Source organism: Podarcis liolepis (genome assembly GCF_965112155.1).
Source record: "Podarcis liolepis genome assembly, chromosome: 1".
In the NCBI taxonomy this organism is placed as follows: domain Eukaryota; kingdom Metazoa; phylum Chordata; class Lepidosauria; order Squamata; family Lacertidae; genus Podarcis; species Podarcis liolepis.
The window spans coordinates 22,990,049-23,016,762 of NC_139554.1; the positions used below are offsets into that span (position 1 = coordinate 22,990,049).

General features: G+C 45.3%; 1 protein-coding gene and 1 long non-coding RNA gene across 5 annotated transcripts in view; one reads left to right on the forward strand and one right to left on the reverse strand.

Moving 5' to 3' along the window:
* Window positions 1–4,856: 4,856 nt before the first annotated feature.
* Window positions 4,857–11,715, reverse strand: LOC310707225. Its single transcript, XR_014526395.1, has 2 exons — window positions 11,576–11,715; window positions 4,857–7,719 (listed from the first exon to the last, which is right to left on the reverse strand). It is a non-coding gene; the product is annotated as an uncharacterized lncRNA (long non-coding RNA).
* TC2N (tandem C2 domains, nuclear) overlaps window positions 11,231–26,714 on the forward strand; it is a 36,006-nt gene continuing 20,522 nt past the window's right edge. Inside the window, exons 1-2 of one of the 4 annotated variants that reach the window (XM_083502486.1) lie at window positions 11,231–11,654; window positions 26,600–26,684. In XM_083502486.1, coding sequence (XP_083358612.1) covers window positions 26,618–26,684 — 67 coding nt within the window. In that variant the 5' untranslated portion in view covers window positions 11,231–11,654; window positions 26,600–26,617. Of the gene's footprint in view, window positions 11,655–12,016; window positions 12,372–26,562; window positions 26,685–26,714 lie in introns of those variants that run through there. The other 3 variants (XM_083502485.1, XM_083502483.1, XM_083502484.1) reach the window with 3 other exon arrangements.

The window sequence follows — 26,714 nt, forward strand, 5'->3', positions numbered from 1 at the left end:
AGACAATGTACGTGAGCCTTGAATACTCTTAATGTATGATGCAAACGCTAAGTTATTGCTGTTATTTTAAAACAATCATATCTTTAGCTTCATATTTATGTCTGAGGGTTTTTACAGTTTGCTGTATTACAATTCAAAATTTCGCAGAAGAGCGAAACACTGAATTCTGCAAGCTGAATAAATTTTGCAACTATCTACAGTACACTATTCTGTTTTGAGAATAGTATAAATAAACTAGTTCCTTCTGTGCTCAACAGGTAACTTATTCATTTGTTTAAACTATCTGGAAGATCCTGGCCAAAAATGTTGATTGTTGTAAATTAAAATAACCAAACGTATTATTTGTTTTTCAGCTTAACCCATTCCTGGCATAAAATTTGTGGTTGTATTTAATGTGTTAGGGTGCGTGTGTGATTGGAACCACACAATGCGAGGAGTTTCCCATTTGAAGTTGTGATAAAACCACAAGCTGCTGCTAGTACCAGGAAGGCTGCTTCCAACGACTCCCCTCATGAACACAACAGTTCCAATTCTGATCACCTCCACCCCACATTATAGAAAGGAAAAAGCAGGCATGTTAAATGCAATGATATATTTAATGTTCCTTGAGATGCTGCAACTTGAACTACTCGAGTGCTGCAAAAGTGCTGCAAATCCGCTTCAGCTCCAGTTGTGCTGCCATAAACCATTCTGCAATAAAGCACTACTACTGAGAAATGCAGCAAGACACACTGGGCCAGTCCTCCTTTAAGGCTCCCAGAGAGGAGATTGTGGCTGCTTTGCTCCTTCCTGGTTGTTCTGCTGCACTAAGCCATGGACGTGCCTTGGTTGGAGTTTGTAGTTTGTCTGGATCAGAGGATAAGAACTTCATCTGGCCAGGGTGCCAGATCCTTTATCTTCCCCACAGTCCAAGTCTGACAATCCAATAACACCTGGTGACATATTTTTGCTTACATTCTTTGTATGGGTGCAGCCATGCCATACCCAGCATGTTGGAGCTGATTGCCAGAGCTTGTACAGAGTCCCGTTTGGCACAGCGCAGCACCAGCAGGATGACTGGGGAGGGGGAAAGTGGCCACAATCCCTTCTTTGGGAACCCACACATTTGCTCATTCGTGTAAAGCCACAGACTGACTCAGTATGAGGCAGTTTCCTATGTTCCTATGGCAAAAATCAAAAGGGTGGATACAGACATATCTTCAGTTGAATGCTACCCACAGGTAGAAAGGGGGAGGAGGAAAATGTACAGCTCATTCCTTTCCCCCTGCACACCTGTCTCACCCCATCCCTATGGCCGTTCCCCTAAATCTGCTCTGGAGGGTTGAATAACCCTATGGAACAGAATGGGAGGAGATGGTGCATGTGGCAGAGAGGATTGCGAAAAATCAACACCTCACCCTTCAGCGCACAACAGAGTCCCATCTTTGGGACTCTTCTGCAAGCAGAGGGAGATGTCTGCACCAAATCTATTAAATTATCTTATTGTCAGGAGCTCACTAAGTTGTTCGGGAATTGTTTAGGAGAGGTCAGGGGTCGGGGAGATGCATTTAGGCAGGACTACCTTCCAACAGGTTGACTTCAACCCCAAAGATGCACTCCTCCATGGTCTCCCAAGACAGATGGATACCAACAGCAAATCTGTACAGATAGGGAGCAGGCAAACTATTAGGAGTTGACAGAATTCAGAGCAGATAGATAGATAGATAGATAGATAGATAGATAGATAGATAGATAGATAGACAGACAGACAAACACCTTAGGGAATAATTATTTTGGCATCACAATTTTCATCCAAGTGGTGACTTGCACACACACTCCTCAAAGGGAAATGGTGACTACTGCTGAAGAACTCCAGCATTTAATACTTCCAAAATTGGTAGTGTAGTGCGCCAATAGTCCCCCCCTTTCCTCTGGGACAGTTTCTGTTTGTTTGTTTTTGCAAGAAAGAGTACATCATGTTTAGCAGAACATACCAGAAGGCAAATTATCTATGCCACATAATAATAATGATTTTATTGCATTAGCCATGCGGCCATAGCATAATATACATAGAAATAACAACATAAAATGGGGGTGGGGAGATAAAAGTGTATGCCGTTCTGGGCGAATACTTTGAGAAAATGGGGATAACAAAGGTAACGGGAGATTTAAAACATTGAGTGACAGAGAATACAAAAAACAGGTTCGATTGTGCGGCGTATCGACTACATCTGTGGTATTGAGGAAGGAGTTGGTGCCGCTTTCCTCTTCATCACACTAAGCAGGAAATTAGCTGTCATCTCGGTAATCCAACGGTCAGAATCCTGCAGAAGAAGGGACACTATCCAAGGCTGGATTGGGAGATGAAGCTTGTTCACGAGAGGAGTTAGGAACCGAGATCTTTCATCTGTCCAGTAGGGACAGAAGAGCATTACATGTTCCATAGTCTCCAGAACCGTGTCATTGCAGGAGCATGTTCTATTTGCGCTGGGAACTCTGGAGTAACGACCCGACAGAACTGCTGTAGGAAAACAGTTGAGACGGGCACAGGTAAAGGCCCTTCGTTTAGCCTCCGAAGGAATTGTAAAGCAGTATAGAGGGATCCCTTCAGGGGGTGGAATAGCTAGGGCTAAGCCTGAACACGGCCCTCTTGCATGGGAAGCTGTGTTAGAGAAGTCAAGTGTCTATGCCACATATTTCAAGGGGAGACAAGAACAGCTAAAACAAGTACCTCACAAGACCTAAGAGAACAGCTATGGATTGTCCTTAAGTCAGCCAAGAGGATCTGCAAACAGATGCAGATCTTCACACATGTAGTCAATTCAACATAGGAATCAGAATGCACCTTCGTATCCTGATGGTCCTAATGAACTGGTTGGCTAACAAACTTATTCAGGTGTACGGCAACACTCATCAGCTATATACAGCAAGTCGTCTGCAGCTATAGCTGGGCTGCAGCCCACACACATTTCTGGGTATTGAAATCTGAAATGAAGGAAAACAAAAGCGGTCCTTGAACAGAAGTCCTTCCCCACCCCACCCCTACACCATTTCCCTGTTGTTACTATTCTAAGACAAACATTTCCACACTTGGATTCACCATCAATAGGCCCTGGAATTCATTCGCTCCCTGTCTTCCTTCTAAACTTGTGGTGCGTTAAGCATACAAACAATATGATTATGCTGAGTCACAGGCTAAAAGGTAAGAGAGTTTGCCATGCTGTGGACACCCTCCTGAGATACCTTCATGTGTCATTACTACCTGTTATGTGCAGGCAGTGACCACCTTATTCTCTCAAGCAACTTGAGGCATTTAATTGCTTTTAGATTATCTGTATTCTCCTCTTCTAAATCTGAACTACACCAGCTCTGTATTTATTTGTTTCCAAACTGTTGCTTCTAGTTGTTTTATAGCATGTTGCTAGTGTGCGTTTGCTTGTTTTATTGGGTATGCTCTGCTTGTTAGCCACCTTGAGACCTTGCTGAAAAGGTGGGATAAAGGACATCCAATTTTAAAGTGGGTGGGATTCTAATTGGTGGAATTGTAACTGGATGGACTTGCCCATATGGAAAACGAAGTTACTCATGTTGGAGGGAAGCTGCCCAATGGCTGGACCCACATACTACCCATATCAAGCATTATAATTTGATAGTATTATAATTGGTGGAATTATACCAGGAGACTGCCCATCTAGTCAACATTGTCTGCTCTAACTGGGAGATTCCTTCCAGGGTTTTGTGTGAAGTCTTATTGTGTGAAGGTTATTTCATATTACAGGCTACATGGTCCTTTCTTTTAACTGGAGATACTGGGGAATGATCATAAGAAGTTCTGCATAGGAAGTTCTGCAAATTATGTGCCACCATCACTGAGTTACTGTCGAGCCCCAATTCTGAAAATAAATATTTATTTTGTACTCCTTTGCGGCTCTCTCACAGGTGATTGCCAAATTCCTTTTAGTTCAAATGAAATGTGTTAGCCTGGCACAGTGCTGGCTAATACTAAAGACCCATAGTTGGCATACTTACAGGAACTGAGCTACTGCAAGGACTTCAAAATGAGCAGTAAAGAGTCACTTAAGGACTTAAGTGACTCTTTACTGCTCATTTTGAAGTCCTTGCAGTAGCTCAGTTCCTGTAAGTATGCCAACTGGAGTGTGAACCAAGGTTCTTCTCTGAATACGATGGACTGAATCTTTCGACACCCACTGACATTATACATTATGTCATGGCATAAGCACACGCACTGAAAGTCACATTGTCAGCTGTAGCAAAATGAATACCTGCTCATCCCTGGGTTAAAATCAACAACCGCCCCCTTTGAGGTTATGCATCAAAACAAGTATTCTGACAGATGAATACAAAGGAATACACCTTTAGGCAGCTGGGTGTTTGCTCTTTTGGAAAGGTACAGCCTTCACGGCAAATAAAATTACTTTCTATCAGAGAACAAACAAGGAAACAACGTCCCTCATTATTTTGACTGGCATATTAGCACCATCAAGTTATCACTGATGCTTCTGAGTTATTTCTTGAATAATTTCAAATAATCCAGTCGTTTGGAAAATAAATGCTATAGACTGTAGTACAGGTTGCAGCCCATTCCTTATGCTAACATGCAGGAGATAAAACATGATCTGCAGTCCGTGTGTACAAGATAATTCAGCTTGCACTTGGACTAAAGCACCACCCTATGAAGGGAGTGATTTGCAGTTTTTTGTATGTTATCATTGCACAGGCACAGATCCTGAGCTTTTTGATCCAAAGTGAGTTATATTATCCAAGCACATGTAACATTTTTCATGAAGTGTGTGATCTAAAGTGTATATCAAAGTTTAAGAGACTGGACTTGCATAAAGTAAGAAAAATGCTGTGGATTCTTTTAAATTAGCAAGTTTATTTTGAGATGAATTTCAGTGGAAATGAGACTCATGCAAGAGTCTCAAGGCTCTGTGAGCCGCCCCCCCCCCCGAGACAGAATACGCATGTAACATTCTTAGCAGTTATGATGGATTGACCCTTCTTCCATAACAGGAAAAACGACTTACATTACTGGAGCAGTGTAAACAGATGCACAACGCAATGCAAGAGACATTGCAAAAAGAAAAAAGTCTGCTCTTTTTGTAGTCAGTGAAGGTGAACTTTGTCCAAAATCTGAATTAAACAAGAAAATTTGTTGTACAGCAGGATTCCCCCCTTGATTTACTTTACATTTTCACTCTATTTTTAGGCATCAGTCTTCCACTCTACCTTTGATATAGGGTGTGATAAAAACAAACAAGTGAACAAGTAAATAAGTACATTTTCCCTAAGATATAGGTGTTTTTCTTGGAAAGATATATGGGAATAGATATATTTCTATGGGAATAAAGATGTTATTTTTTTTACATGTGCACTTGCATTCATGTCTTGCTATTTTGTCTTCCTCTTAAGGTGTATTTTGCAACCAGCTTAAGCAACGGATCAGAGAAGGCCAACAATTGAAATGTGAGGGACTGTTTAAACCAGCAGCTGAGGCTGACACTTTTGCACACACTACTGTCATAGCACCCAAGAGGGCTGGAGATCCTGAAAAATCTAGATGTCAGGGCTGTGGTCAGCACCAGGAAGAGAGTCAGGTGGCTAGGAAAAGGGAGCCCAGACTGAAGAGTAAACAGAACTGGAGAACATGCAAGCAGAAGTCTGCCCACCTTTCACCTGGTGGGCGGCGTTGCGGTCAGGTAGCTGGGTCTCACAGTTTACCGGCCTAAGGGATGATACCTCTTCCCTGCATCACGTCATAATTGCTGGGGTTCTGCCCTCTGTGGGACAGCCCCAGCCCATCAGTCGGCAGGGTGGGTGTGGCCGCAGGCGATTTAACCACGGTGCAGCCGGCTGGGACCCTCTTTCTTGCCCCATCACCAGATCTCCCTACCCACCTGCCCTCTTTTCATGCTTTGTTCTGATATGACCTTGCTATGGACAATTGCCGGTCGCCATATTTTTGGGGCTGGGTAGGATTTTTTCCCACTTGTCAAATTGGCACCGGCCATTTGGTTTCCGCCTACTTAGTAGCAATTGTCACAGCTTTGGTGAGGTTAGGCATTGGGTAAGCCTTTGTTTGGTTGGAGGGGAGGTTGCTGCCTTCACCTGCCCCTCTTCGGTAAGGGTAACCTGTTAAAGGGATCCAGGGTGTGAATCCTGTCCGAAGCCTGGACATGGGCTAGAGCCATGTCACAGCCCCTATGGGGACCCCTTGGGGTGCCCCATTTGAACTAAGTCATAGGGCACCCCTTATCGGTGGTTTACCCTTAAGTGGACTCCTTGCAGACGGGCAGGAGTCAAGATATAGCCTAAGCCAATGCCTAAGCCAAACCGCTCACATCTGTAACCAATAAAGTTGTGGCCTATTTGAACCCGTAAACCAAAATACTTCGTGTCAGTGTGTTTTATTGTTCTCCTGGTAACTTTGTGGCATGCAAGGCAGGTCTAGATAACAAGCCCAGGGGTCAAGATCACAGGACAAACCAGGAGGCAGACACAGATAACGAGTTGGGAGCAGGACCAAAACTATGCAGTGCACTGGTACTCAAGAAGACCTTGTTGATCAACTGGGAAAGGATGTCCTTTTCACTACTTCCTGTCTAGGGTGGGGGAGCCTGTGGCTAGCTGGGGCAAGTGGAGCCACAACAAATCTGTAAGTTTCCTACCTGAGAGACTGCAGTTACATGACTCATCACACGAGGCAGTGGTCAGGATTCCCTAACTGTCTCCCATATTTCACTTGTTGGCCTTCTCTGATCTGTTGCTTAAGCTCATTACAAGAGACACCTTAAGAGAGAATGATGGAGGATATCCACTCTGGCTCTGGAATTGCAGTGGGTGGAGAAATCAGTATTTTTTTAAAAAAATAAAAACACCCCTGCCAGGAAGGAATCAAAAGGGGGAGAGACGAGGAAAAGCTGTCGTTATTCTCTTCACTCCTACATGGTGAAGGGGATGAACTGAGAGCTCTGCAGACCCCAGGGTTTGTGGACACTGTCCCATGCTAAAGGTTTTCGCAGGCTTACCAATATCATCTGGAGGGTAGGGCCGTGTGATAAATCGCCAAATCGTTGAAATAACATTGTGATAAGTGTTTCAACAAGGCAATATATGGGTGAGCAAAGGTGGAGACTGACAGCTTCCCAGGTGGTAGCTCAGCCAAACCGATACCATAGATACTTTTCAGATGGGTGGGACTCTCTGTCACCGTGAGGAAGTATGGCAAGCCCCTCTGCTGCTGCGGGGGAAATGTGGCGTACCCTCCGCTGCTGCAAGGGGGTATGGTGGGACCCTCTGCCACTGGGGGGAGGCCCAGCAAGGTCTTCTGCCGCTGCCGATATATATTATGATATATCAAGATATTTAGCTGGTGATATATTGTGATGTGGAAAACCAGATATCACCCAGCCCTACTGGAGAGCTAGATGCTGCCCACAGAACACAAGCTGGCTAGCTGTGGGATAGATCAAAATCTGTACATAAATAAACACACTTAAGAATCTTATTACAGTAATTCTGCTTTGTTGACTCTGCAATGTTTCCAGTTAAGTTTGTTTTCTCAAATGGCTTTGCAATTCATTTGTATTGCTGCATGTCAATATAAATTTTCACTTTCAGCCTGACTCAACCAAGGAAGCCATGCCAGATGTCCAATGCGTTTGTTTCAGATATTCAGGTCATGACCAGGATTGTTTGTCGAGGTGACGGAAATCATTTCTGACAAATGAAAGCATTTCAAGGTCAGGTATGCTTGTGGGTGGTTTCCCATTCAAAAAGTTCCCTTTCCTGAAACAACTTTTTCAACAGTAAGTTGCTAAGAAAATTATAAATTCTGGGAAATAATTGGAACAGAATCCTGAATTTGACTGCAGTCATCAATGGAAGCAATCTCAGCTTTGAAAACAGAGATTACATGACCCATGTTGCATGCTTTTGGTCCAGGTCAGCCCAAAAGAATGGCAGAAGGCCACTGTGTGATCTGTGAATTCAGTATATAGAGAGCAAAATGTAAATGGGGAGTCAAACATTCTGTCCCACCTCTACCTGTGGTCTTTTCCTAAAAATGGGGGTTTGTGTGTGTGAAATGTTCAACAATGGGCTCCCAGGAAGTAATCAGTCAGAAACAGCTCTTCACTTCCAGATAGGATGCACTTTTCTGAGGCGTCCTGTCCCCTTGCCTTCAGCTAATGTCTGCATCTCATCAGGCAGGGCTCCCACCCACCCTGCATGCAGTCACGCTTCCCTCTTCACGGAGGACTCTCCCCCACTCTATCAGCAGCTGGCTCGTTTTATCAAACCACTGGCTCAGCCACTGCTTCATTCTCTCAAGCTGCTCAAGGAGTGTTGCTGTTCTTCCCTTTTTGGCTCAGGCATACTTCTAAGAAACACAAATCCCATTTCTAACACCAGTGTTGCACACAGGGGCGTCTCCCCCACAGAGCCTAGTGGCACGGGGCGCCAGGGTGCCAAGTTATGGAGGGCGCCAGGGAAGAGGCGGAGGCTGGATGCGGCACCTCCCAGCATCAGCTCGCCATCCTCGCCCGCCTCCGCCATGCCGCACCGAAGCAGCGCTGTGCCTGGAGCCTCCGTCTGCCATGGCCACTGTGGCATGAAGCAGCCGGCTGAGCCGGGAGGCGCCGCATCCAGCCTCCGCCTCTTCCCCGCCGGAGGAGCCGCCCTCCAGCCGCTGCCCACCTCCTCCAGCCCCGCAAGCAGTGCCATCCTCCCTAAAAAAAGGTGGACAACTCTGGGAAATGGAGGGGGCACCGGAGGGAGCACTGCACCACGGCGCCGGATATACTTAAGATGGTCCTGGTTGCACACCACCCCAATCTCTGAGCCGCGCAAGATTCCAGGGGTCTTGGTGCTTAGCCGGGCTTTGTGTTCCCTTTGGAAATGAGGCACAGGGGAAACCATGTTGTCTTTGTTGTTTATTTACACATGTATACAACCTAAGCCTATGATGGAGGGGCTCACAGCATTACACTACAAGAGGTTCTTGCTTGTCCTGGACGCCAGCAGAAATCAGCCATGGCCCTCTGTCTCTCTGCAAATATTTTTCCTCCAACCTACATCACCCCCAACTGCAATCCTGAAAACAACTACTTTCCTTCCAACTGTAAAAATTACTTCAACTAAAGTAGCTAGTTCTAACTTTCTAACTAATTCTGAGTTGAGGGAGGGCCGCACTCCCATTTATCCTCTGGCACAAAGACACTTCCTTTGTCCTCCTAAAACCTCTGCTTTAGCAGGGCATTACCAGGCTGGCTCCTAGCTTGTATTTTAACATGTTAAATCCAGTGTCTGTCACCTAAGAATTAGAAGGCGAGTCCAGGCACCAACAAACTCATATTATTATTACAGTGGTACCTCGGGTTACATACGCTTCAGGTTACAGACTCCGCCAACCCAGAAATAGTACCTCGGGTTAATAAACTTTGCTTCAGGATGAGAACAGAAATTGTGCTCCGGCGGCACAGTAGCAGCAGGAGGCCCCATTAGCTAAAGTGGTGCTTCAGGTTAAGAACAGTTTCTGGTTAAGAACGGACCTCCGGAACCAATTAAATGCTTAACCCAAGGTACCACTGTATTATTATTAAATCACCTTTTTCCAACTTAATATATTTATGCATCGCTATTATGTTGGAGTGGTCTTGTTTTGCTACCAGTGATAGCACTCAACCACCTAAGGGAATCGGTGAGACAAGCAACAATAAGTTGCTATGTGTATCCTCACACAGAGCAGGAATGAGGAAGGAGTACCTTTTTTTTTTTTTTTTTGAAGCAGACCTTCCCTGTTCATCAATTCTATTTTTGTCATATCCCTTCCTTATTTTGGGTCTTGTCATGCATTTGTCAAGGAGAGTAGCCACTGTCACATAAATGAGCCTGGGGCATGAAAGTTGCCGATAAGACGACGAGATCATTAAGGTATTGAATAAATGAGAGGAAAGCAAAGTTAACATTTCAGATTTCATTAAGATAATAGATCTGGCGAAAGTCTAAAGGCCTGCTCTTGGATACAGTGAAACTGGGGTGGGGAGTTGGATTTGGTAAGTATTTCTTGTTATTGTTCACTTTTTTATTTTTCAGGAGAGCCACCTCCACCTGGCTAGAGGCAGGATCCTGAGGGGTTATATCTTCTGACCACCACCTTAGTCATGTTAACTCCCATGGGGACAAATTCTCAGGGCTATCACAAGCCTTTTGTCAACTCAGGATATTGCCTCATAGAATTGCCACATGGATAGTCCTGCTAATAGAAACTGAGCAGGAAATCTATAATGCTATTTTGAAACAGTGAGTTTCTGTAGATGCTTCTAAGAAATAATCCCATTAAGTGATCTGAAATTTAGTGGAGTTTGTCATCTGCCAGAAGCATCTCAAGGTCCGCCTCTCCCCATATAAACCAACCCGGATTCTGCAATAATCATCTTGAGGCCCTTTTTTGTGTGCCTCCAGAGGACGGCAACACGAGAACGGGCCTTTTCTGAAGTGGCTCCCCATTTGCGGAATGCTCTCCCCAGGGAAGTTCATCTGGCACCTTCATTATACATCTTTAGGTGCCAGGCAAAAACCTTCCTCTTCAACCAGACTTTGGGCTGATTAATATTCTACAGCCTTTTAAATGTGTTTGTGGAGGGGGTGGGGTTATTGTTTTGTTTTTGTTTTAACTATTTATTTTGTACTTTTTATTTTGTATCCTGTATTTTTATCTTGTGAACCGCTCAAGAGATCTTCAGATTGAAGGGTGGTATAGAAATAAATAAATAAAAATCAATCAATCAATAATCAATCTCTGCTGGAAATATAATCCACCGTACAAATGAGCCTTGGCTGTGGTACTCAGAATGTGTCCATGCTACAGAATGTGTGCCACTGCTTTTAGGTGGTGTAAATAAAAATAGCAATGTTAGCTCAGAGGTAGACCTGCAAGCAGAAGATCCATGGTAGGGCTGGGAGAGACTCCCGCTTAAAACCCTGGGGAGCCACTGTCAGTCAGCATACACAATATTGAGGTAGATGGACCAACAGTCTGACTCTGTGTAATGCGGCTTCCTATGTAGGTTCTCCCAGTTTGGGTTTACAATTAGGAAACCAAACAAAAAATATAATCTATAAATAACTGGGCAGGCATGGGATGTTCATGTGTGCAATCCAGCTTTGTTAAACCAACCCCTAGTCCCTGAATGTCAGGCTGAACTAGATTTCAACAGGGAAAGCCCTTTTATTCCTCTCACCACCCATGAGCAAAGGAGGAGGCCTGGACAGACCAAAATATTGCAAACATGGAAATTACAGTATTTGCTGCAGTCTAGCTTTAGGGCACACAAGAAAGGCTACTGCATCCGGCTGTTTTTTTGCTCTCTCTCTTTTTTAAGCCCAAGGCTGGTAACCAAAGGAAGTTAGGTTTCGTGCCTCAGGAATCAATTAGAGAACGGAAGAGCAGCTGCTGCACCTGCTTGCAAGCTTCCTGGAGAGGAAGGCCGACCCGTTTCTGTGCAAGAGTTTAAAAAAAATACCCCAACCAACAACCCTCACAAGCCGCCAGGAAACCTGCTGCGTTACTTACGATAGAGGAACAACATTTTCCAGCAATGGGATGTGGCAGAAGGTTGCAGAGGTAGCTGGTGCAGACTCGAGGGGTCTAGGTAAGAGAAAGGAAATACTACCGAGGTAGACAGCTGAGGAAAGTTTTGCGCCCGGCCGAGGGCTAGCAAGGACCGTTGCATTTGCAAAGTGCCTATTGGGAGGGGGAGGTCGTCGCCTTGGTTCGGCGCCAGAAAAGAGGGAAGGGACCCGCCTAAGCCCACCGAGAACTGGTGGCGTTTACGCGTAAAAGGGAGCCGGGGCAAAAAAAGCATTTCGCGCGCAGCGTAAGGCAGCAGGTGTTGGTTTTAGGAGAGGAAGGGAGAGGTGCATAAAGCCGCCTCAGAGGTGCGCGTTCGCGGGCGGAGTCGGGAACCCAATTAAACAGAGCCGGGCAGGAAAAAGGAAAGGCGAGCGGAGGTGAGGAGAAGCTGGAGCCGCCCCGGGGCAGTCGCTCCTCTCCAAGGCGCGCGTGCGCGTGGTCCTCTCCTTTTTCTCCTCCCCTCGCCCGGGGAAAGTTGGTGTCTTGGAGCCGGTTTTCCTCCTCGTGGGGAGAGGGGGGCAAGTCGTCGTCGACCCCGTGTCCCTCATCCGGTTGGAGGCTGGAGATAGTGGCCGCCTAGCGCGCGCGCGCGCCCCGGGGGGCAGCCAGGTGCGCTTCTGCCTCACAGAGGGGCTGAGTCGTCCGCTGGAGTGCGGTCAGGAGCAAAGAAAGCGAGAGAAAGAAGTGGAGAAGGAGGAGGATGAAGGGACCTGACCGGAGTGGCCTCGCTGCTGAGGTAGACCCCTTGCCCATCTGTGCCAAACGGCAGCTTCCCCGGATAGTGGCACGTCTTGTGAATGAGGGGCGGCTGGAAGCGGAGGGGGCTAGGTGGCCTTAAAAAACCCCAACAACAACAAATCTGGTTTTGTCGGAAAGGCCAGAAGCTCAAGAGCTGCAGAGTTTCCCCAGCATCATTATCTGTTTTATTTCCGCCTGTCGGGAAGCTATTAGAGGAAAATGTGCCCGAAGGCAAGGTACTGATCCTAAGTGTGGCAGGTGACTCCTAGTAGGGAGAGTACTGGTTTTCAGGAACTACATCTATGGTGCTTTAGTGAAAGTTCGTGCTTTGGCACTTTCGTTGATCTTGCCCATTCATTCCCCATCCAGCTGTGCTGATTAAAGCAGAATTGTTTGAAACTCAGATCTCGAAAGTTTGTGTGATAGTTCTCTGTAAAGTGTCCAGAGTGCAATGCTAATTCCTCGCGGTTGATGTATTCAGCCCCTCTGCCTGCTAAAAACCCTGGCAAATATATTAAAGCAAATGTAATGTTAACAAAATTCACTCACTCTTACTGAAGAGTCTTTGTGTTCATTTGTTAACTGAATTAGTGCCCTGCATTTCTCCAAATGCTAGGAATTCAATCCAGATGCTGTTAGTTGTGCTAAAATTCTGTTGAAATCAGTGGTGATGAAGTGAGTCACAACTAACTTCTCTCATTGATTTCAGTGGGACAATAGATCTAGGCCTACAAGTTGGATATAATTGATAAACTAGTAAGCTAAAGCTTTAATTGCCTGTTAACAGAGGAATCTTAGCTAATTCTTAGTTCTGCCATGAATTTACTATGTTGTCTTTGGCTCAAGACACTCAGTTTCTCGATCTGTAAAATGGGAGTACTGCCTGTTATTGTTCCTATCTAAGCACGCCACTTGTATTTTTACAGAATTGGTAAAATGGGATCACATCTTATATGTGTAACCCCATCTTGGTTTCTATTTATCCACTACCCTCTAGCTTTAGCATGATCTCTGGAAACTGGCTTTTATATATATATTGATACTACTACATGGTAAGAACTCTTAGAGTAAATGCATCAGTTCAGTAAATCACTATAGATATATTTTTAAAAAATACTCTTTTAGCTTCCATTAGAGCACAGAGCAATTTATCGGTTTTGTTCTAGTTATAAGCAGTATGTTATTGAAGTATATCTTCTATAATATTGATATCAGAACAGAGCAATCTTATATTTGTTTACTTCTACGGAATCCCAGTGTGCTCAGTGGACTAAGTAACTGGGCATAGGATTGCATCTTTCAATAGCAAAACAGATGCATCATGCGTAAATATTTTTGTCTGTCAGCCCAGACGTCTTTCATTCAACATTAAATTGGTGAGGAGTCATGATATCAGAACATTCTGTTCCAATGCCTAGACTATATTCCTGTACACTCATTTTGAGCACCTGACCAGTTGGGTGTGTTCAAGTGTGTCTAGCCATTTGACGTAACTCGTTAAATTCAGACCATTTTGGTTCGAACTAGCCTTGTAACTTTTAAGTCTGGGCACATTCCTGTCTTCTTGATTAAGGTTCACCAGTAGAGTCCTGGTTGCTTTATCATAGCACTGTTAGCGGCTGCTGTGGAAAAGGCAAATTCCATGTTAGGGATAATTAGGAGAGGAGTTGAAAATAAAACTGCCAATATGTCATTAAACAAATCTACGGTGTGGCTGCACTTGAGAGTACTGGGTACCGTTCTGGTTGCCTTACCTCAAAAAGGATATTGGAGAGTTAGATGGAGTAGCTTCCCAGAGAGGAAAGCTTACAGCATTTAGGGCTATTTTTGTTTAGAGGGAAATGTCAGTAAGAGCTGACACGATGGAAATTATGCATGGCATGGAGAAAGTGATTAGAGAAAAACCTTTCTCCCTCTCATAACACTAGGGCTCGGACATTCAAAGAAGCTGAACGTCTGAGGATTCTGGACATACAGAGTACTTGCTCACACAGCACAGAGTTTAACTATGGAATTTGTGCTCACAAGTGGCAGTGTTGACCACCGACTTGTATGCCTTTAAAAGAAGATTAGACAAATTCATGTAGGATAAGTCTATCAGTGCCTACAAATGATGTTGGCAATGTTCTGCCACCCCAATATGCTTCTGAATATCAGTTGCTGGAAACCACAGGAGGGAAGAACGTTGCACACAGGTTCCTTCTTGCAGGTTCCCCATAGGCACCTGGTTGGTTTCTGTGAGAACAGAATGCTGGACTAGATCACCTGTTGGCCTGATCCACCAGGCTCTCTTCTTGTGTTCTAGCATTCACTGCTGCCATTCAAATCAAGGAACAAAGGTGTCCAGCAACATCCCAATCACTTTTGTGCCAGCCTAAATTCACCTAAATTAAAGATACCATGTTATGAAGTATAACAGATGCATTCACTTCCATTTACCACACCTGCCACTTCCTCTGCATGCTTCCTTATCCAACTGAATGAATGTATTTACAAGTTATGGGAACAATGTTATCAGCAGAATAAATTGCAGTACGTGAATTGGGTGTTTGCCTAATGCAGCATTAGAAAAGTGTATGGGATACCTCTGATAGTTGTTACTAGGCTCCTTAGCATTTTCAAGTATTTTGTTGGTACTTCTTGCACTGGCAAAATTAGTCTAACACAATGCTGTCAGTTGCCTTGGGGTTAAAAATTATTAACCTTTGGCCCTCTTGGCCTGCGATGTTGAGCTTCTGCATTCTGGAATTTTTTACGGGATTTTTTTTCCCTTTAAACCATGATATATGTGAAAGGACTCTGGTTTATTGCCGTTCTCAAAGAATCTCTGCTTTGTAAAAATGTTGACATTTTTGTTTTATGGTTACCCAGTGCATCAAGTTTTCTCTTTTCATTTTAAAGGCCCACAAGTAATTTTGATTCTATTTTGACCTTTTAAATGTAAAACTTGATAAAGCCCCAGTTGAGAGTGGCCAGAACTTGGTGATGAATCCAGCTGACGGTATTTTTCAGATACAATGTCAGATGTGAGCAGTTCTTTGTTTTTTTTCTGGTGGAATGCAGAGTAATGGCACCTTTGACACTTGACACCACAGAGATGCCAGATGATTCACAGGTGGGCAGCAACCTGTCAGAATGGCCCACAGAGATTGATGGAAGTAAGGATTACTAACTAGAAATTTAGAGTAGGATTAGCCCTAAAATATATTATTTCTCACAATGGGACAAGACCTCTCTGTTCAGACTATTCTTGTTTACCTCTGTGAATCTTATAAAATTATGTGTGCCGAGACTAAACACCAGTGTACTGCAAGTAAAAAGAAACAAAACAAAGGGTGTATAAACACATTGAGGTCTGGAAACAGATGACATCTTAACAAGCATTTAAGTGTCCCACTTGGGGTGCTAGCTGGATCCAGGCACCGGCCATATAGCAAGCTGTTTTTGCTTCCTATTGGTCCTATGCAAGTGCGCTGATTGCATTTCTCAGAATTGTTTTAGGAGAGGCTTATTCCTTTGAAAGGGTCTATGAAAATTCATAGATGGTTATAAGTGTGAATTTGCCTTTCAGGTTGTCCTTAGTCTTGTAGGCATTCGGTTTCATAGGTGCACACCCCATAAACACAAACCAAGTGACTGTAAGCTGATGGAGAGATAACCCATTGAATCTGACATTCATGGCATGTGACATTCTTTATGATGTGGTTTTTTAATCAAGATTGGACTACGGCCAATATGCTGCTAGCAGACATTCTTGGTTCACTGCTACAAATTTATTCGCCATGCTCATCCTGGCAAGTATCCCACCCCTTTCTGGAGAGCATAGGATGATGAGCCCCATCTCTTCTCCTGAACTTGGGGTTTAGGAATGCAAGTTAGGACAACGTTTCTGACCTTGCACTGTGCTTCAGAAGTGCTCTGAGTAACTCAAAAACTCAGCACACTGTATGAGAAGCCTCTACTCGTGAACCTAAGGTACACTTGAGAAGAAAGATCCTGTGCCGGTTTTTACAATTTGCACAAGTCTTAAAAATCACTCCTTTTATGAATGAGGGAATGTGCTACAAATTCTTGGGTTCCCCACTTGTCTATTCATATGTGTAGTGTTCTAATAATTAACTAGAGTACTTGCAGTTATATATGAAAATGTTTGTCACCTGTTTTTTCTAGTTGGCTTGGGACCTGATTCTGCAAATTGAGGGTGTTATTTGCAAAGAACTATGATGTGACTGATTACATATTTTTAGATGCCAGGAGAGAATGTTCCTCTTCAGCCTGGATAGCTCAGTTGGTTAGAGTGTGGTGCTGATAATGCCAGGGTTGCAGGTTCGATCCCCATATAGGATAGCTTCATCATCCTGTATTGCAGGGGGTTGGACTAGATGACCCTCAGGGTCCCTTCCAATTCTACAATTCTATGATAGAGCCATGGTTTTGACCTGGAAAATGTTTTAGCATACACATGGTGTCTTGCAGTCCCATGCATGCAACAAAAACCTGAAGGTCTTGCTGAGCTGTTTTCGGTTTGACAGTTTACAAATTGGGAAAATGCTGGAATCCAAATTAATCTTTCAGAAAGTGGGACGTGAAAAATTTCAGACCCTCTAAAACTGAAAAGAGGAAGGTATTTGAAGAAGTTGTGGTATTCGTAGTAACTGAAGAACCCGCTCCTGATATTTCATTTCTTGGCAAAGACCATTATGAGGAATATGAGAGGGAAAATATAGATCACCGTAACAGGTAATTATGCAATAAGCCAGTGTTTCCCAACCACTGTTCCGTGGCACACTAGTGTGCCGCGAGATGTTGCCTGGTGTGCCGCGGGAAAAATTAAAAAATTCGAAAGATTTTTTTTTTTTAAAGTCAAATTTTCGATTGGGGCGCCGTCACTAGATGACCCCTGGGGTTCCCTCCCTCCCTCCCGCTCTGCGCCTCCCTCCTCCTCCTCCTCCGGGGAGGCCCTTCCTGGCTCTCGGCCAAGGCTTGGCGGCTGCCACTCACTCACTCGCTCACCCACCCGTCCCTCCATCCCTGCACCCGGCCTCTCCCCCTCCGTCCCTGGCGCGGGGGCTGCCGGGATCCGTAGTCCCCTCGCCCTACGAACTACGTTTCCCAGCGTGGCCTGGCGGGCCGGGCGTTTTGTTTGAAGCGCTCTTCTCCCGGCCATGGAATGAGCGCAGCGGCGGCGGCCGGGCAGGCAGGGGCTCTTCCGCGCAGACCCCGCGCAGCCTTCCGCGCAGACCCCGCGCAGCCCGCGGAGATCGGGCGGCAGGATGGAGCCCAGGGAACCCCGCGGAGGCGGAGCGGCGGAGGCTGCCCCCCAGGTAGGGCTGCGTCGGGGTTTTTTTATTTTTGCAATGCTGCATCCGCGCCGGAGGGGACGCATCAGACCGCGGGGAGACCCCTTGGCGGGCGTGCAAGGCAATGCATGCGTGCAGGCGTTGCATGGAGTGCAGTGCAATGCAATGGCAACGGGGCACCCTGCATGCATGCATGCAACTTCCACCGGCGCTCCACTTGGCAGGTGAGGGGGGTCCCCAGTGGGCAGCAGAGAGAGCCGGGAGGGCGAAGGGGAGCCGGGGGGAAGCAGCGCTGCTCCCCGAGCCGAGCCCGGGGGGAAACTTCGGCGTCGTTGCGCCGGGTGTTGGAAGCGGAGGCTGGTGGGGGCCCCTCACCTGCAAAACCTGGCCACCTCTCATATATTTCGTGCATTGCATTCATCGCCCGCTTTCTCCTCCAAGGAGCTCCCGGGGGCGCGCGTGGTTCTCCCCGTGTTATCCTTGCAACAACAGCCCTGCGAGGTGGGTCAGGCGAGTGGCCCAAGGGAGCACCCAGGGATTGTCCTGGCCAGGTGGGGTGATTTGAACCCTGCTCTCTGCCCGGTCTTCGTCCTCATTTAGCCCCCACATGTGCATGACTGTGCATGACTGAGGTTTTCCCCCCTCGTCTTGGCTATGGTGTGAGTCTGTGCTGTTAATTAATGGGGTTCTGCCTTCGGAGGAGATGAGCCAGCCCTCAAGGAGGTGATTATGTAATTTGCTAGCAATTCATGTCCCTCCCGGCGTGATGCTGCGCGCTGACGTCACGGGGCTGTAATGGTGGTGTGCCTCGAGATTTTTTTCATGAAACAAGTGTGCCTTTGCCCAAAAAAGGTTGGGAAACACTGCAATAAGCAACCCAAAGAGGAAGTTAGTTCCTAGCCTAAGTTAGTTAGTGGCTTGCTTGCTTGCATAACAAGGCATAAGGATTGGCATACCTATAAAGGCCAGTATCCCAACTGCCTTCATATAGTGTAATATATAAGAAATATAGCAGTCTTACAGTTGCTCATTGCCCCAGAATGCCTCCCAGTAGCTGAGCTGAGTTGAGTTATAAGTGTTTTTGAAGGTTACATCTATGCCAGATCATGTAGTTTAATCATGTGCCTATATTTCCTATATTAAGAAATAACTAACACACTTTTTTATTCTGCCTTTTTCTTTTTTTACTGCTTTCTCCATTCTTTGTAAAACACCTTCTGATTTACTGCTTGTAGGCTAGGCTCTCTCTCCCAATAAAATTATTCAAAAACCTAAGTAGCAATAGTGTACTGGGATCTTTTTCCATTGGAGAGGATTCAGTGCCCCCCGTGGGGGTTTCCCCCCTGCAAATGATAATCAATTAATTAGCCACACACCCTACTATGTGTTGTTGTTTTTTTGGGGGGAAATCTGGGTTTTGTTGTTTTTGCTTTGAGCCATGATCTAGCTAAAGTTACTAGTCACAACCGAATCTCCATCAGTTTGTTTTGCAGCTTTGAGCTAGAAGTTCTTCTGCAGCAGAAGCTGCTGTTGTCTGAATTAGTTTAAACCATCTGTGAAACCTTTTTAACGTACAAGCATCTGAAGGCATCGAAAGCAGGATAATAACACTGAAACTCATCGAAAGCAGAATAATTTATGTTAGTTAAGAGAGTGGGCTTTGCATGGAGGGAAGCCAGGGTAGATCAAATTCTCCTGGAGCCTATGACCTGATGATGCGGGAGAAGATGGAACTGAGTTGGACAGGCTGAACAATTGGGGTAGTGTTGCATAGGATTAGGGCAAGGCAGAGGTTAACAGCAAGCTAATCTACCTAATAAGGGGTAATAATACCACAGGTGTAGTAGAAAACATGAGGACAGGGAATACATTCAGCGTATCTTGTTTGAACAAGGGAGAGGAATGACATGGATATACACTTCAAGGAACTTAAGGCACAATAAGGCCTTTTAAAAAACAGGAGGGTGAAATGGAAGCAAACTCCACCCAGATTGAAATGGCATATCCTGACTGTCTGCTTTTTTTGCATCTGGTAATAAAGCACACGCACCTCCCTGTCCCTTGTTGTTGTTTCTAATATTTATACCTTGCCTTTCTTTTTTTAATGTTCAGGATGGCTAACAATCAAATAAGCACAAAGAACAACCAGACATAAGGAAGTCACCAGAAATAACCCTTATTTTTAAATTTAAAAACGAAAGGAGGGCAGACAAAATGGTCATGGGGCTGGAGCGACCACCCCACAAGAAAAGGTTTGCTTTTTCTTAAGTTTACAAAAAAAAGAGGTCATGGTAGAGGTATAGAAAATTATGCAAATCCATGGAGGCTAAAACTATCGATGGCCACTGGTCATGATAAACCAATTAATTTAGAGCTTATTTTTGTGCTCCCTTCTTGCCAGAAGGGCCCCAAAGTCATCTTACAATGGTTAATGTAAATTAGAAACTAAAGGAACACCTGAAGACAAAAAAAAAAATCCAGTAACATCATTTTAAAACACAACAATTAAAAGCCAAATATAATCTATCCTGCCTAAAGGTAAAATTCACCCCTGCCCACCCCACTCAAAATATCAAAGAAATATTGGTCTCAAGTAGAGGGATGGGGCAGAGCAGGTCAAAGAGCATGACCTTTGATTGTCCAAACATAACCTCTTCCCTGCAGCAACCTTACCTCCAGGGAGAGAGAGGGGCAATTTTTCTTGAGAAGAGAAGGAGAGGGTTATTACCCTCCTGTCCTGCATGCATGCTTCCCTAGATTGTCTCTGCGGGACAGTGTTCAAAACTCCCATTGTTCAAGGCGCACTTTGCGACAAGAAATTTCATTAGCACGAGCAGTTTCTGAGTTCTGGGTACAGTGCTGCACATAAGACTTCAGATTAAAACTGCAGAATGGAAGGAAAGGAGGACCATTTTCTGCCTCCCCACTTCCAGCCACTCTCCGAAGACTGGAGAAGAGACCCTCTTAAGAAGATTAGGGGGGCAGGCAGGGGAAGGACCAGACCATGTGAAAAATGAACATAACATTTTCACTCATTTTCAGCTTTCTATTCTTGTTATTAAGAAAGGGCACCTAGCCATTCCACTGTTGCACCCATAACCTAGGTTTAGGGTGCCGTTTAGCTCCTGGCTTTCATATCTCTGTTTCTAACACTGCTGCGGGGAAACAATATGCTGAACTATGTATACCTTTAGTTTGATCTAATAGGACTGCTCTTACGTAGCTTGATCATCAGGATTCCAAGGAAATGCATGCTGGTACATTGCTCCTCTGGCAGGGTAGCAGAAGGCAAATTCCAGAGAACCAATCTCCCTGTTTCTGCTGTTGTACGTTAGGTTTGTGTTCAGCCCCCACCCCGCCAATACCGTAAAACAAATGCTAGAATTTCTGTCCCTCACTCCCTGAAGCACATGTTCTTACCGGTTGAGCCTAGTATTATGTATACAGGTATTCAAATACTTTTCCACTTCACAAACAGTCGTTTATCTTGTTTGGGCATAACTCGTGTATTTAGTTAACGTTAACAGTTGGGCTGTTGACGTCTTTCGTTTAACAACCTGAATCTCTCTGTGGATGCAGAATGCAGGTGTTGAGAGACAGAAATTCTGGAGCTTAACTTCTTGCCATTGTGCAAAGAAGAAGAAGAAGTCTTTATAGTGGTGTTCAAATGCCACAAGAAATGTAGTATTAATAATAATAATAATAATAATAATAATAATAATAATAATAATTAAATGGTTATTTTATTGTATTTACACTTTTTTAAAGAATGTAATGGTTATCTCTGTTTTGCTTTGGTACACGTAGAAGAAAAGTTGTTCATTGCAGGATATCCGCTTTCTGGCAGTGATTTGTGTGACCATAGCTGTTGCAAGAATTTATTGGCACTCTTGTGCAAATCGGTGCTGAGAAATATCAGTAGCATCTGCAAGGAGATGACCTAGGTGTTCCTCTGTTCAGCTGCATCCTTGGGACTGCTCAGGCCACTACATGTGAAACAGTTCAGAGAAGTCTGAACTGGGCTTGTGGCAGTGGTAGAGAATGTCCAACACATGGGCCTAATTAGGCTTATGGCGTTGTTAGCACAGGACCGACATTTCTCTGGGTGCATACCATCGGATAAAATAGTGGCAAGTCGGCTCATCTTGCTGAGGAATCCAAGCTCTATATAACTTCTTTATATGATGTGGTCCAAAGGAAAGCAGAGCAATATGTTTGGCACCAGCTTGTCTGCAGGAGTCTCCGGAAGGAGATGTACAAGGCACCACCCAACCATCCTAGGGACTCCACTCCCGAATTGTGTAGGGTTTAGTCCTTAGCCTTTCCTTCTCTCAAAGTTATCCCACAAAGCAGCAGAGGTTTAGGATCAGAGTTTTCCTTCTCCTAAATGGGCTACCTTCCTTTTTTTTTTTTTTTTGAAATAATTTTTATTAGTTTACAACAAAAACAAGAACACATACTAATTTCACATCCAATTTTTCACAAATTATTTCTTTTCTGGACTTCCTTCAGCTTTTCCGTAAATCATCAATAGTCATTATTTAAGTTACGCATTCCTTAGGTTTATATTGTCATTATTTATATCTTTCTTTTCTATTGCCTTTAAACAATACTTCTCAATTTTTCACAGTGCTTCTTTAAATCCCTCTAGCGTTATCTGTCCCTCACTTATACTTTCCAGATATTCCACAAATTTCCCCCAGTCCTCGATGAACTTTTGGTCTCTTAAATATCTAATCTTCCCAGTCAATTTATCCAGCTCAGCATAGTCTAACAGCTTCATTCTCCATTCTTCCACCGTCGGTATTTCCTGTTGTTTCCATTTCTGGGCCAGTAACACTCTTGCCGCTGACACTGCATATTGGAAAAATTTACAATCCTTTCTTTTTATCTCATTTCCTAATATTCCTAACAGAAAGACCTCTGGTTTCTTTATAAATGTGTATTTTAAAATCTTCTTCAATTCATTATATATCCTTTCCCAGAAGCCTTTCACTTTCTTACATTCCCACCACATATGGTAAAGATGGGCTACCTTCCCAGTTTGATGAGCCCCATCTGCCCCTCACTTCCCTCTGCAGCACATGCAGAAACCGCCTTCTTGACTGTAGGGCCTGCTATTGGTCTAGTCTGCTCAATCCACCAGAGCCCATCTTCACATGCAGGGCAAGACCCTAACTCACTGAGGGTTTGAGACCCATCAGCTACCCTCACCTGGTTTAGCTGCCCAGTCAAAGCTGTTTTCTGGGGTGTGGCCACTGTTGCATGCTGACAGCTTCTTGGAGGCACAGGTGAGAACTGAGCGCAGGGTGGGGACCAAAGGTGGACAAACTATCCCAGAAGGAGCATGATGTGTGTCCCCCTTCCCCACGAGACGTACTACCCAATAAACCTCAGGCTTCAGACTGCTGACTTGTAATTTTACACTGTATTGTCACTGCTGAGTATTTTGTTTTGCGGGGGTGTTATGTTCAAAGATTAAGATGACTTACACACACAAAAGCCCTAATAGTCAATTACTGACTTATAGCAACTACAATAACAGACCTGCTTTTCTCTAGAGATCATGTTCAGCTCTTGATTGTTTATGTTCTTTACAGTTGATTCCTATTATGGCCATTTTTTTACGTAATTGTTAAAGGTATTTGCTTTCCTCTTCAAATATTTGCGTCTGGGAATTAAGGCTTTGATATCAGATTTATCTGATTAACTTGTTGTCCAACAAAACAAATCTGGAAATCGTTAACATATTTATGCTCTCTAGTCCAATTACATTGAAGTAGTAATGATTAAATTCTTTAGGAGTGTGTCTGGTGGACTTTTATTTTTTAAGAAACAACAACTTTGATCTTTCTTAGTCTCAAGAGCATTTTTTTTATCTTCACATCTATACAAATGTGAGTTGTATTTGGTCTAGCAGCCAGGTGAACAGAGAGCAGGGATGAATCTGATATGGAAAAATATTTGATACTATCAAGACATACCATGACAGTGGGTCACCAAGTCAAGTCCCTATGCTAGAATTGTGAAAATTCAACATTCTGATGCATTTAGTTATAGAAATCCTATCACACCTTTTGACATGAATGTCCCTAAGGCAGTGTACAACAGTCAGTGTAAAGCAGTCAAAGACTGCAAAATATAATAATAGTAGGAAACCACTGAGACAAAAAAAGAAGCAGATTGAAACAGTGGCTAGAACCCAATAAAATACACCTAAGTACAATTAATGGCAGGGATGCAGGTGGCGCTGTGGTCTAAACCACTGAGCCTAGGGCTTGCCGATCGGAAGGTCGTGGTTCGAATCCCACGACGGGGTGAGCTCCCGTTGCTTGGTCCCAGCTCCTGCCAGCCTAGCAGTTCGAAAGCACATCAAAGTGCAATTAGATAAATAGGTACCGCTCCAGTGGAAAGGTAAATGGCATTTCCGTGCACTGCTCTGGTTTTGCCAGAAGCTGCTTAGTCATGCTGGCCACATGGCCCGGAAAAACTGTCTGCGGACAAACGTTGGCTCCCTTGGCCAGTAAAGCGAGATGTGCGCCGCAACCCCAGAGTCATTCGCGACTGGACTTAACTGTCAGGGGTCCTTTACCTTTTTACAATTAATGGCGTAGGAACACAGCTCCATGTTGGATGGCCATTACTTTGCATAGCTCACACTGCATTTGTGTGTGCTCCTTCTGTGAATTCTTTATGAGATGCTCCCTCTCTTTAGATATTTGGTTGCTTTGGACTGATAGGGCCATCCTTGGGTTGTGTGGCCCTGGTTTGAATTCCATCATGCTAGAAGAATTCTGCAGCAGTGCATTTGGAGTATGTTGCAGCACAGGAAGAAAGGAAGGATGGAAGCAAATATAAGCTGAAATTTCTATTCCTCACACCTGTTTATAAAAATGCCTGGCGTGTGCTGCTGCTGCTGGCCTTCTGTTCTCTTAATAGCTCAGTGCGTGTTTATTAGGCACATGACCCATTTCAGAGAGTTTTTTCCTTTCCTTTTAGAAGTCACATGTATTTCCTTATAGGAGCACATTTTATTTAACAGTATTTCCTTGTAGGAGATAAATTGGGCATAGTAGCACCAAAAGCTGTGAGTTGCCTGTGTGACATCTTGCACAAGCCTAGAGCTTTTTTTACCAGTTCCTGTCTAGAACAGTGTTTCCCAACCACTGTTCCGCGGCACACTAGTGTGCCGCGAGATGTTGCCTGGTGTGCCGTGGGAAAAATTAAAAAATTCGAAAGTTTTTTTTAAAAAAAAAAAGTCAAATTTTCGATTGGGGCGCCGTCACTAGATGACCCCTGGGGTTCCCTCCCTCCCTCCCGCTCTGCGCCTCCCTCGCTCGCCCACCCGTCCCTCCATCCCTGCACCCGGCCTCTCCCCCTCCGTCCCCAGTGCGGGGGCTGCCGGGATCCGTAGTCCCCTCGCCCTTGGGCTCCGCGCCCGCGCGGGGTACGCAAACTACGTTTCCCAGCATGGCCTGGCGGGCCGGTGGTTTTGTTTGAAGCGCTCTTCTCCCAGCCATGGAATGAGCGCAGCGGCGGCGGCTGGGCGGGCAGGGGCTCTTCCGCGCAGACCCCGCGCAGCCTGCCTGCGCCCCCGCGGAGATCGGGCGGCAGGATGGAGCCCGGGGATCCCCGCGGAGGCGGAGCGGCGGAGGCTGCCCCCCAGGTAGGGCTGCGTCGGGGTTTTTTTATTTTTGCAATGCTGCATCCGCGCCGGAGGGGACGCATCGGACCGCGGGGAGACCCCTTGGCGGGCGTGCAAGGCAATGCATGCGTGCAGGCGTTGCATGGAGTGCAGTGCAATGCAATGGCAACGCGGCGCCCTGCATGCATGCATGCAACTTCCACCGGCGCTCTGGACTTGGCAGGTGAGGGGGGTCCCCAGTGGGCGGCAGAGAGAGCCGGGAGGGCGAAGGGGAGCCAGGGGGGAGCAGCGCTGCTCCCCGAGCCGACCCCGGGGGGAAACTTCGGCGTCGTTGCGCCGGGTGTTGGAAGCGGAGGCTGGCGGGGGCCCCTCACCTGCAAAACCTGGTCGCCTCTCATATATTTTGTGCATTGCATTCATCGCCCGCTTTCGCCTCCAAGGAGCTCCCGGGGGCGTGCGTGGTTCTCCCCGTGTTATCCTCGCAACAACAGCCCTGCGAGGTGGGTCAGGCGAGTGGCCCAAGGGAGCACCCAGGGATTGTCCTGGCCAGGTGGGGTGATTTGAACCCTGCTCTCTGCCCGGTCTTCATCCTCATTTAGCCCCCACATGTGCATGACTGTGCATGACTGAGGTTTTCCCCCCTCGTCTTGGCTATGGTGTGAGTCTGTGCTGTTAATTAATGGGGTTCTGCCTTCGGAGAAGATGAGCCAGCCCTCAAGGAGGTGATTATGTAATTTGCTAGCAATTCATGTCCCTCCCGGCGTGACACTGCGCGCTGACGTCATGGGGCTGTAATGGTGGTGTGCCTTGAGATTTTTTTCATGAAACAAGTGTGCCTTTGCCCAAAAAAGGTTGGGAAACACTGGTCTAGAAACCCCAATGAAGCAAGTGTTTTAATTTAGGACACTGTGCTTCTAAGTACAGTGATGCCTTGGTTTATAACCATAATCCATTCCAGAGGTCCGTTTGTAAACCAAAACAGGTTGTAACCCAAGGTGTGCTTTCGCCAACAAAAAAATTGTTCGTAATCCAAAAAAAAGTGGATTGTAATCCCAAAAAAGGTTGCAAACTGGGACACGCACTTGCGGGTTTGACATGTTTGTAATCCAAGACGTATGCAAACCAAGGTACCACTGTATTGTATGGAGCAGCATAGAAACTGGGTAAATGAAATGCTGTACAAATGAAAGAAATATGTCCTTTTCATTCCTGTATTCTCATCTAAAGCAATGGTTAACTTTCAGGGCTGATTTCTAACTTGGATTCTTGACTGCATTCCAGCTTGTGTTAGAAGCAGTAATGGCAGCAGAATGCATCAAGAACTGTTGCAGTGCATGTTTGTATGTTGAGAAAGAAAAGCATGATGGTGAGTTCAATTAAATTTTGCATGTTTTTT